The following is a 16951-nucleotide window of genomic DNA, read 5'->3' on the forward strand; positions in this document are numbered from 1 at the left end:
TAATTCTATTACTGATGGATGCTTGAACTGTTTCTATGTCTTGGCTGTGATGAATATGCTGCCCTGAGCATTCGTGTAAACATCTCTTTGTTCACACATAAATATATTTCTTATGAGTGGAATTGCTGAGTTACAGGGTGTCCTCACGTTTAATTTTAGGTATTCTCAAATGTTTTTTAAGCATGGTATACCGATTAACACTGCCATTAGCAATGGTGTAAGAATTCCATGGGCTCCTCCTTGCCAATTGTCAGTCATTTTCACGTTAACCGTTCTGGTAGTTTGTAGGGGGTATCTCCTCTGAATTGAATCAAATTCTTAAAGCTTTTGGGATTATGTCATGTTGTGGGGACACATTTTTTTAACCATTTACTTTCCTCACTTCTAAAATGGGGACACTAGTAACCCTCATGTAGGCTTGTTTTGAGAATTAAGTGAATCAGTATATGTAGAACATTTAAAGCAGTGCCTGGGGGGTCCTCCTAACATTGTGCCTGTATTTACTGCTGTGATTATGTGGTTTTATTGCTGCTTCTGTTACTGCGTTTAGCTGTTTGGGCTCTGAAATTCTACAGTGATTTGTTTCAGCAGAGGTGTTTTTGATGCCTGTTTTGGATACTCATTCTGAAGACTCATGTTCTTTAGTTCTGGAAAGTTCTCATATTTCTTTGATAACTTTTTCACTTCATCCTTTCTTGAGCTTAAGATGTGAGATCTTTCATCTCTATCTTGAGCATCTCTTTGTTTTTTTGTTTTACAGTTTGGAAGATTATCTGGACTTCATATTTAACACTTATGTAAAGTTTCATTTGTTTTGCTAGGCATATCTTACATTTGTTTACTCTTTTTTCTACTGTTTGCCAAGTTGTCCATTCTTTCAGTGTCAGTTTTTTCCCCCTTTTCATTTTGATTCTTTTACTGTCATAGGTTTTCCTTTAATGCTCATTTAATCCTAGTGTATCTAATTTAAGAATATGGTAGAAGAAAAAGCTGCATATGACTTCTCTGTGTGTTTGGCCCACTGTAGGGTAAGTGGGAAAGTTGCTGGCCAGTACACTTTGGGATCCTTAAGTGTCAGAATGTGGAGAAGTTTGCACTATAGTGTTAACTCTTCACTAGCTGCCCTGGATAGTTTATTCTATTTCTTTGGGGAAATACTCCTCTTTCTGTTGCCTCGTGGGTAAATGTTTTGGCTGCCAGATAATCTTTGCACAAGAGTGAGGGAAGATTTTAGTGATTTTCAGTTAATCCTTCTTTTCTTTTCAATATATTATGCAACCACTCTAACCTCTAAGTGTTTCTGGAATTCTCTAGGGGCTTGCTGGCTGGGTTGGCTGCTTGCCGGCTGGGTTGGCTGCTTGCTTGAGCTTCCTCTGTACATTCTTTAAGCTGTGGCTTCTTCCATCATATTTCACTTGTTACCGCTTCTCTGTTTTCTAGAAATATGTTGAAATCTCTATCAATTGTAACCCATCTTCCTCACTTTATGGTTCTAAATATTTATTTTTAAAATTTCCCTATCATTTTCAGGGGGTCTCAGGAAGGAGGGGGGTAAAGCTGAATGCTCAGCTTACCATTTTGAACTAAATATCTTACTGTGATGTTGTTTTAACATAATAGCGTTACTACTTTCTAATCAAGTCATGTATTAATTTATAATATTGTTCCATATTATAGAGGAACTATAGTGATACCAGTAACTTTTGTGTTTGTGAGTGCTTTGGAAGCATTGTTTTATTCTCTAGATTTTGTTATGTTGTTGCAGTAATATTGTGAAATAGTCTAGCAGAAACAAAGCTATGTGCTTAGAGATCTTTTAAACCTAAACAAACTGGTTAGTTGCTCTGCTTAGCAGATTTAATATATTTGAGACCATTATATGTAATTCAAATTTGTTTATTATTTCAATACTTTTAATTTCTCTTTACAAAAAGCTCTCTCTCTATATATATGTATTAAAGTTACATAAGAATTCTCTCTGTAAAATGCAAGATCTATCTCTCTTAATTACTGAGGTATTTTCCTTGACACAGGAACATATATAATTCTGTGAGTCTTGGCTTTGCTTTGTGGGGTGTTATTGGAGTATCTTGTGACTGGGACCTGCTAGGCTCACTGGCATTTTGCTTAGCTATAAATTATAAACAGATGGAGCTTTACCACTCCTTGCCGTTTTTTTGCTTTTTACTTGGCAAGTGTTTTAAAAAAGGCCTCAAAGGAAAGGGGTGAGTGGTTTTTAAACACCAGAATTTAAAAGTTACTTCAGAGAACTTATTTGGCATGCTTACCTGGAGGAAGGTGCTCTTTCACTTTGCCTTTTTGGTGATTTCTTAATAATGTGTTGACTGTGGTGTGAGCATGAAGAGAAATTAAGTTGTGTTCTATGTTATTTTGTATTATTTTATTTGAAGTCTTCCTAACTAGAGAAATATTTTGGTCAGTGTAATTTACTGGAGGTCATGTAGATGGAGATGGAGATGGAGACTGCTGTAGGATTTGCCCCTTTAGAGCATTATTAGACTACATACTTATGAGAAATACATTCCAATTGGACATTTTTTTCATGGCTGCATAGGAAGAGCACGTAAATTAATATTAATTATGATGGTGATAGTATTTTCCCTGGAGAAGTACACATCTTAATAGTTGTTAATTTTTTAACTCTGATTTGAGTACACTCCCATCTTAGACTTTATTGGTAACATAGATTTATCTTTACTCTACATTTGCATATATTACCTTTAGTGAGATGCAGATTGATTTCTCAGAGTTATTAACCTCTCCCTATCTTACTGGATGCCTTTGTTTTTGTTCTAGGTTTGTGCTGTTAATTAAGCTGGGCTGTACTGTTGTGGCTTCCTTCATTCTCTGTTGGCTGCCATTCTTTCCAGAAAGGGAACAATCCCTGCAAATTCTAAGAAGACTCTTCCCAGTTGATCGTGGATTATTTGAGGCATGTTTCCTCTCCTTTCTGTTACAGTAACTTTTCTGTGACCTCTGGGGATTTCATGTAGAAGACACACAGAAACTTGAGCTGCTCTCCTCTTACAATCATTCCTTGCTAGTTATATAACCCAGCGTATAACCTCTAGCTCAGCTGGCAATGTGTAGTACATTACGTGAGTAGGTAATATTTATGCCACCATGAAATCAATAGTTCAGTTATATATTTCTAAGGAAATAGGGTCGATAATGAAAGGCAGCCTGAGAAGTTGCAGCTCCAAAGTTAACAGCTCTGTAATTTTTTGGTTTATATTCTCTTTTTAGTCTTAGGAAATTATTTATTAAACTCATTATCATGTTTGCTTCAGAAAGATCTCATAACTCCTTATGAGATATGTAACCTTCATCCATAGTAATTTTTAATGAGAATCTTTCATTTCATTTAGTGCTAGCTTAATCACTCTTGTTAAATTTTTATTACATGGATAATTTGATGATTTAGATTTAGTAATTAAATTAAACAAACCATTTTTCTGAAAGAAAAAGGCCTTCTAGAGACAACATATTTATAGATAATTTGCTTTAGAGTAAACATTTTCTTAAAAAGAAAGAATTAGAAAAGCATATATATCTTATTCTTAAATATATAAATTGTTGTAGAGTTTCTTTCAGTGGATCTATAGGAGGGTGGAGCCAGCATTTTGAAAGAGATTAAGAGAGAGTTTGGTGTTGTGAAGGAACAGCAATGTGTGACTTGTATGTTGATGGGGCTGCTGTTGATACTGGTAATCATAAATAATCACTGTTACTCACCACGTACTTGGTGCCAGATATTTCACATGTGATTTTATTTGATCCTTACAACAGCTTCTTCGAGGTAGCTGTTGTACCCACTTTACAGATCAGAAAACTGGGGTCAGAGATTCACATAGCTAGTGTGTGGCAGAGCTGTGATTTGAACTTTGAAAATTCTGCTTCTAACCTCTCTGTATTTTCTCTAACCTTAACACTTACATAATGAAAAGTTTAATTCTCCATGTAACCTGCCTGGCTATTGCCTTGCCTTCCATTTCAGAAATGATAATTATCATGATAATTATCAAAAGGAGTATCATATGTGTTGGAAGATGTTGACCTCCATTCACTTGTTGCCCTCAAAATCTGAAGAGCATTTTCTTTGATCCAACAGAGGGAAATAGCATGGTACAGTGGTCAGTGATACCCCTTCATGTTAGGCCTGCACAGCTGTGAGTCAAGCAGCTGTGTAGAGGATGGGTTTCACAAGCAGCAAGCTGTAGTCACAATTTAATTTTGAAAGTGATCTAGCACAACTGCTAATGTCTTTAAATGTCTTGATTTATTAGCAATTAGCTTTTGCCATTGCTAGTAGGTTACCCCAGTTTCTGATGTGTGATAAAATGATCAAATAATATGTGTTCTATGAGTTAGGGGGAAAAAAAAGCTTTCTTAGAAAAATTTCCAAAGATGAATAACTGCAATGTTTAGGGATAGTGTGCCGCTCTTTGAAAAATACTAAGTGTTTTTTTGGGAACAGCTTGGGAACAGCTAGACTATGGTTGGCTGGTGATTTAGATCAATTCCCATGCAAAAAAATGGAAAATGAGTGTGTGTGTGTGGTGTCTTGGATAATTAAATCAAGTCAGTTATAAAATTGAACAAAAGCTTCATATCTCAAAAGTTTATGTATTTATAGAGATTATGGGCTGTACTCTGGAGTTTAATATTTCAGTATATCAGAATGTAAAAGTAACAAATCTCTTTTAAGGATAAAGTAGCCAATATTTGGTGCAGTTTCAGTGTCTTTCTGAAGATCAAGGATATTTTGCCACGTCACATCCAGATTATCATCAGGTAAGGTACACAAAGTTTATATGTAGTGCCTAATAAGCTACTCTGTAAAGGGTTTATGGTAGTATCTCATTTATCTGGCATCATTAGGAAATGAGGTATTTTTACCCCACTAGTGAATTTTCCCGGTAACGTAAGCCTATCCCTCTATACAACAAAATTCTTTACTTGAAATATTGCATGTGAAAGTCTTTCTGTATTTTTACCTACTTTCCTCCTTAAAAAGAGAGTATACTGAACATGATTTAACATTATCTGAAGGAGTCATGGTTTTCAGTGGTGTGTCATGGCTCAACCAGAGAAGAACAAGTAGAGCAAGGTGGTGGCTTATACAGTTACAGGGTCTGGGCAAGCAAACTGCAAGTTCACAAGTCAGGCATTCAGGAAGGAAGATCTAGGGAGAAGAAAGTGCAATTCAGACCCAGTTGCTGTTTGGGGTCTTGAGTTTAGAGAACCCCTCTTTTAAAGGTCCTCCAGCCGATTAAGTCAGGCCTGCCCAAGAGTCTCCCTTTTGATTAACTTAAAATCAGCTGAATTAGGATTGAGTGATCGCTGCAAAATCTCTTCCCAGATGAGTGGGTAACTGGGAGAAAAGGTATCTGTCTACTGCGAAATGGATGCTACCTCCCTCTGTCCGTAACAGGAAGAAGCACTAGAGAGAGAAAACAAGGAACAGTAGTTCAGCCCAGCCAAGTTGACACCCCACAGAGCCACCACTAGTGGGAAAACCAGTTGTACTGCATTATAATACTTGTTTTCAGGACTTGCAAAAGCCATTTGCCATTGTACTGAATGGCCGCGCCTTGTTGAGTTGGTTTCCTCCCTGCCCATCAGCCATCACTAGGAGGAGCCCTGGCAGCTTCCCTCCTCTTTGCTGGCTTGTTCTTTCTGATTTACCATGGGCTTGAAAGTTATATAATCAACTTTTGAGGGCCAAAAGGGGTTCTTTTGTGAGTAAATTTTATGAATATTTGTTACAAATATAGCATTTTCTCTTTATGCCTGCTTATATTTTCTTATTTTGAATGATAATTGATTTTTGGCTACCTTTGTATCTTCTCTATAAATGATACTATATACTAAAATAGCATAAGTAACATTTACTACTATAATACTTTAGTATTATATAATCATATATTGAAGTGTGTACATATTTCAGTGTATTGGTTTACTTAAATGTTATTTGGTCTTAAGTTGAAATTTAATAAAAATAAACTTTAATTTGAAATCGACTTAAGTTGATGAGTAATGTGATCCTTATACTAAAAAAATTCTTTGTTTTAGCTATATACCTCTATAAAGAAAGCAAATGTTTTTATTTGTATTAATTTTTTAGCTTTTGTTTTACATTTATGAGCCTGCTTCCTGCATGTATAAAATTAACACTTCAGCCCTCTCCCAAAAGATTCAAATTTACTCTGGTAAGTGACTCATTACTTTAGATACTTAATTCTTGCTGCAGCTGATCTTTTAAGAATACAAATCATCTTGCCCTGAATAGGATTTATTGGGGTGGGAAATAAGATATTCATTCATTTGGCAAACATTTATTGAGTGACATACTTAGGTGCTGTGTTGGGCACTAGACTGAACAATCAGAATCTTTCAGTTTAATTCAACAACTATTAAATTTGTGCTTTGTATCAGTCAGTGAGGAAATAGGAAGAAGAAAACAGTGGCGATAGACATATGCTTAACTAATTAAAAACAGATGATATTAACTTCTGTCAGGTATAAACTAAGTGCTGTGATAATGTAGGAAAAGGAGCTATTACTTTGCAGATTTTAGATAGCTTCTTAGAGCAGGTAGGATTAGAACCCAATTTCAAAGCTGGGCAAGTTTTTAAATAGGTTATATAGCAGACAGAATTCCAGACAGGAGAGGGAGCTTGAAGATGCAGAGCCAAAGATTTTTGAGAAGAAGGGGACAGATACCTGTTTTCAGAAAAGGACTTGTGTCAGTTTGAAGATTTGAAGATTGATTATCTTTCCCACAGTTCAGGGTTTCTCTGTGTGGGTTTATAAACTCCTGGTTGCATTTCTGTGTATTTAAAATTTTGTTCCTGTGTGCCTTGGTCTATAAAGTGACATTTAAAAAAATCTTTGGAAAGAAATATCAAGAAAATTTAGATCATGAAAACAGTAAGTCTTACTGGACTTATAAGGGGACAGCATTTTAGAAATTGGGGTTTCAATTCTGGGACTACTACTTATTTACACTGCATTCTAAAAACAAGCCAGACATAGCATAATGGTGAAATATTTCAAAAGTGCCTATCAGTACCACAGTGTAAAAAGGACAGTTTCATGTATTGCTCTTTTCCCTTTTACTGACGATCTCTGCTGTTTCATTCTGTGAATGAACTCAATGCATACCAAATAACCCGTGATTACTATTCTGTAGGTCTTTTAGAACAGGAGGCATATGGTTAGTCAGGCTCTGATGTCTTCAATAGGCCTGACATGAAAGATTACAAGCTTGTGTAAGATTGTGTTGTTTTTGTAGGAAATAGCATTCTAAAGGTATATTTCAGAGGTAAAGGAGTGGATTTCAGAGTTTGAGTAACTGTTAGCAGTGCTAGAGGTGACTCCTTTTAGGATTATAAGCCAGAAAAAATATTTTTATCTTTTAATTTCCAAATTTTGTTCTGTTTGCTATTTTTAATATAAGCCACTGTTTACAAAACTTAGAAAGACTTCCATTAATGACTTTTGTTACTTTTTTCATAATGTTTTGAATTCTTATTGAATACTTGTGAAATCTTTAAAAACATTACCCATTATAATTATTTTAGTGTTTTCCTTTTAGTCAAGATTGAATTATTTCTCAGTATAAGTCAATAATTGGGATAATTGATAGTGGGATAATGAATACTAATAAATAGCAGCAAAATGATTCATATTTAATTTATTCAAGTAGTATAATTTATTGAGTGTGCTCTAATGTGTCAGGTTCTTTTCTAGGTACTGGAATGTAAGTGAATAACATTTAACATCCCTGTTCTCTTAATTGGGGCCTTTCATGCTAGTGGCAGGAGAAGGACAATGAACAAAATAAATCAGGTAACTGGTTAGCAACCAGGAGTAATGAGGGCTATGAAGAAAATAGTGTTATGTGAAAAGATTGCTGGTAGGACTTGGTTGGGGGCCGACTTTCGATTGAGCAAGGGAAGGTCTTTCTAGGGAAGTGACATTTGACCCTAGAACTGAATGACCAGAAGAAGACAATCAAATAAGGTCTGGGCTCTGACCTGATAAAAGCAAATCTTCCCTTTAGGCAGGAACACATCTGGCATGTTCAAGACATAAAGGAATAGGTGTGAAGTGGCTGACATGGAGTGACTGAAGGAGAGAGTAAGAAATTGACTGGAAGAGGAAAGCAGGCCCCAGATGATAAAGGAGTTTGGATTTTATTTTAAGTGCAATGGGAAGCTACTAAGGACTTTTTTTTTTTTTTTTTAAGAGAGCAAGGTATAGGCTTTTATTTAGAGATAAAGTGAAAGGACAGAGCTCCCAGCTCACGCCAGGAGGGGACAAGAGAGTCCCTACTGAGGACTTTTAGCAGGGAAATTTACATGATCTGACACTGGCTGGGCAGAGAGTGGACTGTGAGGAGGCAAGAGTGTGCCAATTTAGGAGGTTATTGTATTTGTTTGAGAGAGAGATGGAGGTGGCTTAGACCATGCCTCTGCTGCCATCAACAGAGAAGGGACAGAAGTTGGTGAATATTGTCTTTAGAAGTTGGCATTGGTAGGATTTGCTGATCTGATGTGTAGTATGACAAGACAGTGATCCAGGTTTTTTGCTTGAGCAACTGGATTGGATGTATATAGACATGTCATATATGCAGGATAAACTTCTGAAAATCTAATTTTTTATTTAAAACCTCAAATAGCAAATGATTACTTTATAAAACACTAATTTTATTGAAGTGCATGTTTTAAGAACACTTAAATAGATTTGTTTTGATTAGATTTTGACCTTGTCCTTCATGCTTTTTAATTTAAACTGTCAGACATTCCAAGAAATGATGAGGGTATGATTGTTGTGTCTTAAGTATTTAGTGGTTTAGTTTATTAATGACTCAATTAATTTGTTTTAGATGTTAAATATAGCTTTAATTTCATTGTTGTTTCAAAAAATATGTTAATTATTAAACTTGAACAAAATATATGCATATGAATGTTTTGTATATATTTTCCTTGTAGATAGAGGGTACATTAAGCTTTAAGTTTTTACTTAGTTATTTTTATTCAGATTCATAATTAAATTTCTATTATATTTCATAAGTTGTTTTATCTTTATTTTCCTCCCTTTTCCTTGAAGGTTAGCTGTGCATTGTCATTCTTTTTATTTTCTTTCCAAGTCCATGAGAAGTCCATTCTCTTGGTATCATTGTAAGTAAAAATGTTTCAAGTATGTTTTATTTCTTATTACATGTTTATGATATATAATTTATTATTTATACATAAGCAACAAAGATAAAACAAAACTACACAAATGTCATATAGTTGCATAAAATTATTTCATAAAATCATATTTATTCTAGAATAATTTTACTTCTTTATAAAATATATTAAACTGAAAAAAATTCATAATATTGCTGATGTCTTACTTCTTCCTGTTTCTTCATATATATTTTCTATGTGCTAATAAAAATAGGTCTTCCAAAGAGAGTTTCCTCAGGTTGGAGCCTGTGTGTCGTCCCTGCCTTTTTCATTTCCACATCTCTTCAGTAGCCTGTTCTCTCCAGTCACCTCTTTAGGGACTTTCTTATGTTGCCTTTCTATTTCTTTCATCAAAACCTTTGTTCAGACCCTATTGCTAATCCCTAACCAGACTACTTTGTTTGGGAACATAAATTTTTGTCCTGTTTCTCATAGAAATTGGGGTATATTATCCCAATATTAATATAATATTTGACCAGGACACACAGGAATATTTGAATCCTGCCCTAGATTAATCACAGTCCATTGCTACTCCACCCCTCACCCTGTGTTTGCTAGATTCCTGGAAGATACACATACAGAGTAATAAATGGAAGGATGTACCATTTCTGTTAGGTGCAGCTGTGGACTGAAATGTCAGTGCAGAGCTTTACAGTAAGCTGGACCGGCCTATGTAAGATTGCTTCTTTGCTTTGGATAAACAGTCTCATACCATTGCACACTGGGACAATAGCTTAATTTCATCCTCCAAAGTCTAAACCTGAGTTAGATCTTAGCACTATTATGTGGGACCAGGCTGACCCTATACAAATTCCTAGCATCAGTTGGTAGAACTCTGGAAAGGTATTACTTTCAAACATGTATATTTTCCCCAGAATTTCTACATCATAGATATTCAAGGCAGCCCATTTAGTGACCTATAGTCTGGCCATTCACATTAGCTCTTGCGCCCTGAATTTCTGGGGGTTCATAAACTCTACAACTGTACATAGATTACTTATAATAGTGCATAGCTTTAATTTGATTAAATATTTTACAGTTAGCATTAAAAGTTCCTTTGGACCTGGTCCCAGCTAATCTAGGATTAAACAAATATTCCATTCAATAAATATTATTGAGTGCCAACTATTTGCCAGGGACTGTTTTGTGTAGTTGGGATAAATCTGTGAACAACACACAAAAATCCCTTGCTATTTAAACTTTCATTCTCAAGGACAGACACTAATAACTAATAAAAATTAAAAATTAAGTAGTTGTTTGGGGTGATAAAGGCCACAAGGAAGAAATAAAACAGTGCAAGTGAAGTTGGGAGTACTGGAAGTAGGGGTACAGGAGCAAGTGCAGGTTGCTATTTTAAATATGGATGTCAAGGGTAGGCCTCATTGAGAAGATACTTAAGGGGCCTGGAGGTGAGGGAATTAGCTGTGTGGATATCTGGGGAGTAACATTCTAGACAGGGTGCAGCCAGTGGAAAGACCCTAAGATGGGAGGATGCCTGATATGTTTAGTGAATAAAATGACTACTGTGGTCAGAGTGCAGTGGGCAAAGTAGAGAATAATAGGAGGTGAAGTTAAAGAGGAAATGGGTGTAAATTATATAGGACCTTGTAGGCCATATTTGGAACTTTGGCTTTTATTCTGAAGGAAATGGGGTACCATGGAAGGGTTCTGAGGAAGAAGCATGATCTGAGTTGATGTTTTAAAATAATCACTCTTCTTGTGAAATGATGCACATTAAATATATTCAGTTCTTTGTATATCAGTTATACCTCAGTAAAGCTGTTTAAAAAAAGGCTTCTGGCTATAGGTCAAGAATAGGTCTAGATTGTATGGAGTAAGGTAGAAAACATGGAGGCAATTGAGAAAGCCATTACTACAATCCCAAGTGAGGTGGTGCTGACTGGGACCAGGATAGTTAATAGCGGAAGAAGTGAGCGGTGGTCAGTTATGGATATATATGTAGAACTAGAGGTTTCCTGATTATTTGGATGTAGCATTGAGAGAAAGAAAAGTCAAAGGTGTAACCATGTTTTTTGCCCAGAATTGGAAAGATGGAACAGTCATTTACTGAAATGGGAAAGACAGCAAGTGGAGCAGCATTAGGTTAGATGGACAGGGTGGGAGGTTTCCAAGTTCAGTGTTGGACATGCAAGTGGAGATGCTGAGTTAGCATTTAGATATAAATCTGAGTTAGATATATGAGAGACTTCCAGAGAGATTGGAGCTGGAGATAAAAATTTAGTAGTTTGTCACTAGAGAGGACGTTTAAGGTCATGAGACTGGATGATATCACCAAGGAAGTGAGTATGTACAGAGAGGAGTACCAGGGACTGAGTCCTGGACCACACAATGTTAAGAGGTATGGGAGACGAGGCAGAAAGGAATGACCAGTAAAGTATAATGTAAAACCACAAGAGCTGGTGTCCTGAGTGAAGAGTTGGAAGCTGAGTAAAGAAGGTGTTTTAAGAACATGAGGTCCTCTGGCTTGCACCACTCACAAAAATTAATGTGAAATGGATTAAACACTTAAATGTAAGACTTGAAACCATAAAACTACTGGAAGAAAACAGGGAAAAAGCTCCTTGACATTGGTCTTGTCAATGATGTTTTGGATATGACACAAAAAACTCAAGGAACAAAAGCAAAAATAAAAAATGGGATGACATCAAACCAAAAAGCATCTGCACAGCAAAAGAAATGATTAACAAAATTAAAAGGCAACGTACAGAATGGTAGAAAATATTTGTAAACCATATATCTGATAAAGGGGCTAATATTCCAAAATATATAAGGACCTTATACAACTTAGTAGTAAAAAAATGAATAATATGACTAAAAATGGGCAAAGGACCTGAATAAATATTTTTGCAAAGAACAGGCACATGAGAAGGTGCTCAGCATCACTGATCATCAGGGAAATGCAAATCAAAACCACAATAAGACATCACCTCACATCTGTTAGAATGGCTTTTATCATAAATCAGATAAGGGCTGGTGAGGATGTGGAGAAAAGGGAATTCTTGTGCACTGTTGGTGGGAATAAATTGGTGCAGCTAATTTACGTAGAAAATAGTATAGAGGTTCCTCAGAAACTTAAAAATAGAACTGTTGTATGATCTAGCAATCCCAAATGTGGGTATATATCTGAAGGAAATGAAATTACTATCTTGCAGAGGTTTCTACTTGCCCATCTGTGTTCACTGAAGCATTTGCAATAGTCAAAAGACTTTTTTCCATCCTAGTGGATATGAAGTGGTATTTCATTGTGGTACTAATTTGCGTTTCCCTAATGACTAATGATGTTGAGTGACTTTTTTTTTTTTGTCTTTGTTGGAAATAGGTATATCTTCAGAGAACTGTGTATTTGAATCCTTTGGCCAGTTTTTAAGTGACTGTCTTTCTGTTGAGTTTTAGTTCTTTATATATTCTAGATATTATACCTTTATCAGGTATATGATTTGCAAATATTTTCTCCCATTTTTTGGGTTTTCACCTTGTAGTGTCCTTTGATGCACAAAGCTTTACGTTTTGGTGAAGTTGAGTTTAACTATTCTTTTGTTTCTTGTGCTTTTGGTGTTATATCTAATAAACTATTGCCAAGTTGAAGGTAATAAAGATTTGACCTAATGTTTCTTCTGAGAATTTTATGGATTTAGCTCTTATATTTGGTCTTTCATCCATGATCAGTTAATTTTAGTACAAGGAAGTGAGATAGGTAGACAATTCGTTAGATGAGTACACGGTAGTCATTACAAAGGTTGGCCTTGCTGAAGAGCAGAGTAGAGAAATAGGAAAAACTGGTAGAGAAAGTGGGGTCAAGTAAGGTTTTTTTGTTTTAAGATAGGAGAAATAATGGCATGGTAAAGGTCAGAAGGAACACTGATGGTACAGGAAAGGTAAGAGTTGCTGGAGTAGTGTCCTTCAGAAGGGGAGATGGCGTTGGATCTGGAGCACAAATGGAAGAATAGGCTTTGGACAGATGCATGAATAGTTCATCTTAATAAAAAGAGGGAACAGGCTATATTGGTACGGATGCTGGGAGGAGAGATGTGGTGGCCTCAGAAAGTTCTTTGCACTGCCTCAGTTTTTCTTACTTAAGTGGAAGGCAAGGTCCCTAACCAAGAATGGGTTAGAGCTGTTGGGAATATGAGGAGACAGAAGGTGTGAGTTATTTTTTTAAGGAGACACAGTATGAAAAGACTAAGGGAATGTGTAGTAATTGCTGGACACTTGAATATCATGATTATGTACTTGAAGTGAAAACAGTTAGTGTGGGTAAATGTTTTCCTCCAGAGCAGTTGTTCAATGTGGTTGGAGTAAGTGCAGGTGGAGTTGGGCATTTCAAGGTTTATGGTTTGTCTAGTGAGGAAAACTCACTTGCTCAGGGCTTGAGAGTGAATGCATGGGAGCGATTGTAAAGACTGACCTTAGAATTTAAGCTGCTTAAAAAGGGAAAAGGGCATTAAAAGAGTGAGGCAAAGTGAAAAGGTGGTAGGAACAAATCTACTGAAGGTTTTGTTGGGGTCAAAAGATTGTTGTAGCTGGAGTACTGAAAAGGTAGGAGATGGTGGTCAGAGTGAAATTGATGATTTGTGATTTTGGAGGGGTTATAGTCTAGCAACCCAATGGTGTAGGCTGGAGATGAAATCACCAGCAGAGAGGAGTTCCTGTTATGGAGAGGTCAGGGTGTTGGGAGATCATTTATGTATATGTATGTTACAATTTCCAGGGATTCAGATGAGGGTCATAGAGAGTGACAGTAAGGAGTTGAAATTACTGGGTAATGAGGGAAGTGAACTTTGTGGTTGGTGGATGATAACAAAGATGAGAAATAATAGGGGATAAAGCCTGATGGCATGAGATTCAAAGCTGGAGATTGTCAGGATGGAGGGAGGGAGACCTGGTGTGGAAGAAGTGGTAAGTGCAAGGAGGTTATGTCCTGTGTCCCTCCACTAGGCCAAGTTGTTTAAAGGCTATGGAGACAGTAACAACAAAACAGACACAGTTGGGAAGGCAAAGCAGCATTTCCTCAGGAGAAGTTCCGGATTTGTTTTGAACAAGGAAGGAAGCAAAGGTTCAGAGACCAGATTGAGGCTATAGGGGATTTTGCTGTTTAATTATAAATATCAAGTACCTTGAGGTTAAGGGCTGCATTATATTCATCTTTGTATTCTTTGTACATAAGTTTTCACTAAATGCTTGTGTTCAGTAAACAAATAATGAATGAGTAAGTGGGAAAGACTAAGATCTAGAAAGAGGAAATGTTTATTGAGCACCTACTATGTGCATATTTTTAACATGAATACATTCTGATTTAAAAAGTATCAAGCAATGAAACTCAAAGTCCTCAAGTATTTTCTTCTGGTGCAGTAGCTTCTGGCCAGTTTGTATTCCAGACTTTATATCTCATAGGCTAGTTGACATGGTGAAAAGCCATCCTTCTAAGAAAGGAAGAAAATGCTCAAACCTTTTAAAATAAAGTGAACCAAAATAAGTTATGCAACCACCACCATCTAATGATAACTAAAAAGTTATTTTATTAAAAAAAATAAGCTGGAAAATACTTATAAAAGTTCTTTCAACTACTTAACAATACAAGTATTATTATTATATTTACACATAAGAAAAAAAGTTGTATTAATCATTTGATCGAGGTCATAGAGTATGTGGCAGAGATGAGCCTAGGGCTCAGGTCTTCTGACAATCTCCCTGCTTCTGAGCATCACCACAGTTGAATCCAGAAGGTAACAGGACCCAGGGAGGTGGTAAAGAGGTCAGAGTTTGGACCTATCACCTAAACAGCTCTTTGATAAAGCCAGTGGTTCCATTTATTGGCATTATGCTTCCTGTTCCTATACTGTTGTTCTTTTCTTTTATTCTGCCAATATCAACTTGTTTCCCTTTTCAATTCTTCTTGCCTCTGCTGTCCTCTCTTCAGTGGCAGATGATCTGTCTAACGTTAGCTTTTAACTTAGCTGAATATTGACATTGATCATAAAAAAAAAAAGAAGTTTGAAAACCACTATACTGAGAATTCATTGCATATTTCCCAAGTAGGATAAAATACATGAAAAAGCTCTCTTTCTTTGGATGTTTAGTTCTATTTATCTGATCCTTTCTTTAAGCTACTGTTTGAAAGAGAAAAAATTCCATTAAAGGAATACTGGAAGGAGTAGTTCTCCAGATATGAGGATATGAGGAGCTGACACTTTCTTTGTGTTACGATTCATTTAGTTTGGATTGATAGGTAAACAAAAGTGAATCAGTAGTCTATACAGAGACCTTGCTGGCTGTTTTTCTTGTTTTTAGCTACCCTGAAAATCAGATCAAATGTGTTTTTACAAGTAAGAGTTAAAGTTATATTCCATTAAATTTTTTTTTTCTTTATCCTTTTAGACCAGGCTGCTTACTTTTAAGTGAAATTCCTTTTATGTCTACTTGGTTTTTACTTGTGTCAACATTTAGGTGAGTCAAACCAATTTTACATATAGTTCTTATAAACACATTTAAAACTTTTTTACAAAGTTGTTATGGTTTGAATTGACAGTTCTCTTTTGATGTTTTTTTCTGTTTTCCCTTATAGTATGCTGCCTCTTCTATTGAAGGATGAACTCCTAATGCCCTCAGTTGTGACAATGATGGCATTTTTTATAGCTTGTGCAACTTCGTTTTCAATATTTGAAAAGACTTCTGAAGAAGAATTGCAGTTGAAATCCTTTTCTATTTCTGTTCGGAAATATCTTCCATGTTTCACATTTCTCCCCAGAATTATACAACATTTGGTAAGTTGTTCAGTTTTTAAGGAGTGGTACTTAGCATAGCACTATTAAAAAAAATTATTGTAATACATTTTTTATAGCTTTTTTTGAGATATAGTTCACATAAATTCACCCATAAAATCCACCCATTTAAAGTGTACAATTCAGTGGTTTTTAAGTATGTGCACAGACTTGTACATTACCATAATCTAATATTAGATCGTTTCCATCACCCCAAAAGGAAACCCTGTACCCATTAGCAGCTATTCCCTGTTCCACTCGCACCCCTAACTGCCAGCCTTGGCAAACACTAATCTGCTTTCTATCTCTATAGATTTGTCTATGTGGACATTTTATATAAATGGAATGTATTGGTCGGCTAGGGCTCCCTAGCAAAATACCACAGACCAGGTGGTTTTATCAATAAAAATTTATTTTCTCACAGTTCTGGAGGCTAGAAGTCTAAGATCAAGGAACCATTAGAATGGTGTCTGGTGAGGCCTCTCTTTCTGGCTTGCAGGGGACCTTCCTGTGTTCTCCTATGGCCTCTTCTCTGAGTGCATGTGTTGAGTTCTTTGGTGCCTCCTCTCCTTATAAAGGCATTAGTCCTGTCGGATTAGGCCCCCGCCTGTATGATCTCATTTAACCTTCCTAAAGTTTCTATCTCCAAATGAAATCACTGGGAGGTTGGGCTTCAACATATGAATTTTATGGGGACATAATTCAGTCCATAATGTGAAATCATACAAAAATGTGGTCTTTTTTGACTAGCTTCTTTCACTTAGCATAATGTTTTTGAGGTTCATTCATGTAACCTATATCAATCTTCATCCCTTTTTATTGCTGAATTATATTCCATTACATGACTGTACCATAGTTTACCCATTCATTATTGATGGACGTTAGGTTGCTTCCACTTTTTCGCTGGTAGGA

At 36.0% G+C, this 16951-nt stretch overlaps 1 protein-coding gene across 1 annotated transcript in view; it reads left to right on the forward strand.

Annotated features, from left to right (window-relative positions):
- ALG6 (ALG6 alpha-1,3-glucosyltransferase) overlaps positions 1-16951 on the forward strand; it is a 52941-nt gene that overhangs the window by 30940 nt on the left and 5050 nt on the right. Inside the window, exons 8-14 of the mRNA XM_057500281.1 lie at positions 2034-2225; positions 2818-2953; positions 4730-4815; positions 6149-6233; positions 9139-9209; positions 15657-15725; positions 15844-16042. Coding sequence (XP_057356264.1) covers positions 2034-2225; positions 2818-2953; positions 4730-4815; positions 6149-6233; positions 9139-9209; positions 15657-15725; positions 15844-16042 — 838 coding nt within the window. The remainder of the gene's footprint in view (positions 1-2033; positions 2226-2817; positions 2954-4729; positions 4816-6148; positions 6234-9138; positions 9210-15656; positions 15726-15843; positions 16043-16951) is intronic.

This window comes from Manis pentadactyla, chromosome 4 (genome assembly GCF_030020395.1).
Source record: "Manis pentadactyla isolate mManPen7 chromosome 4, mManPen7.hap1, whole genome shotgun sequence".
Classification (NCBI taxonomy): domain Eukaryota; kingdom Metazoa; phylum Chordata; class Mammalia; order Pholidota; family Manidae; genus Manis; species Manis pentadactyla.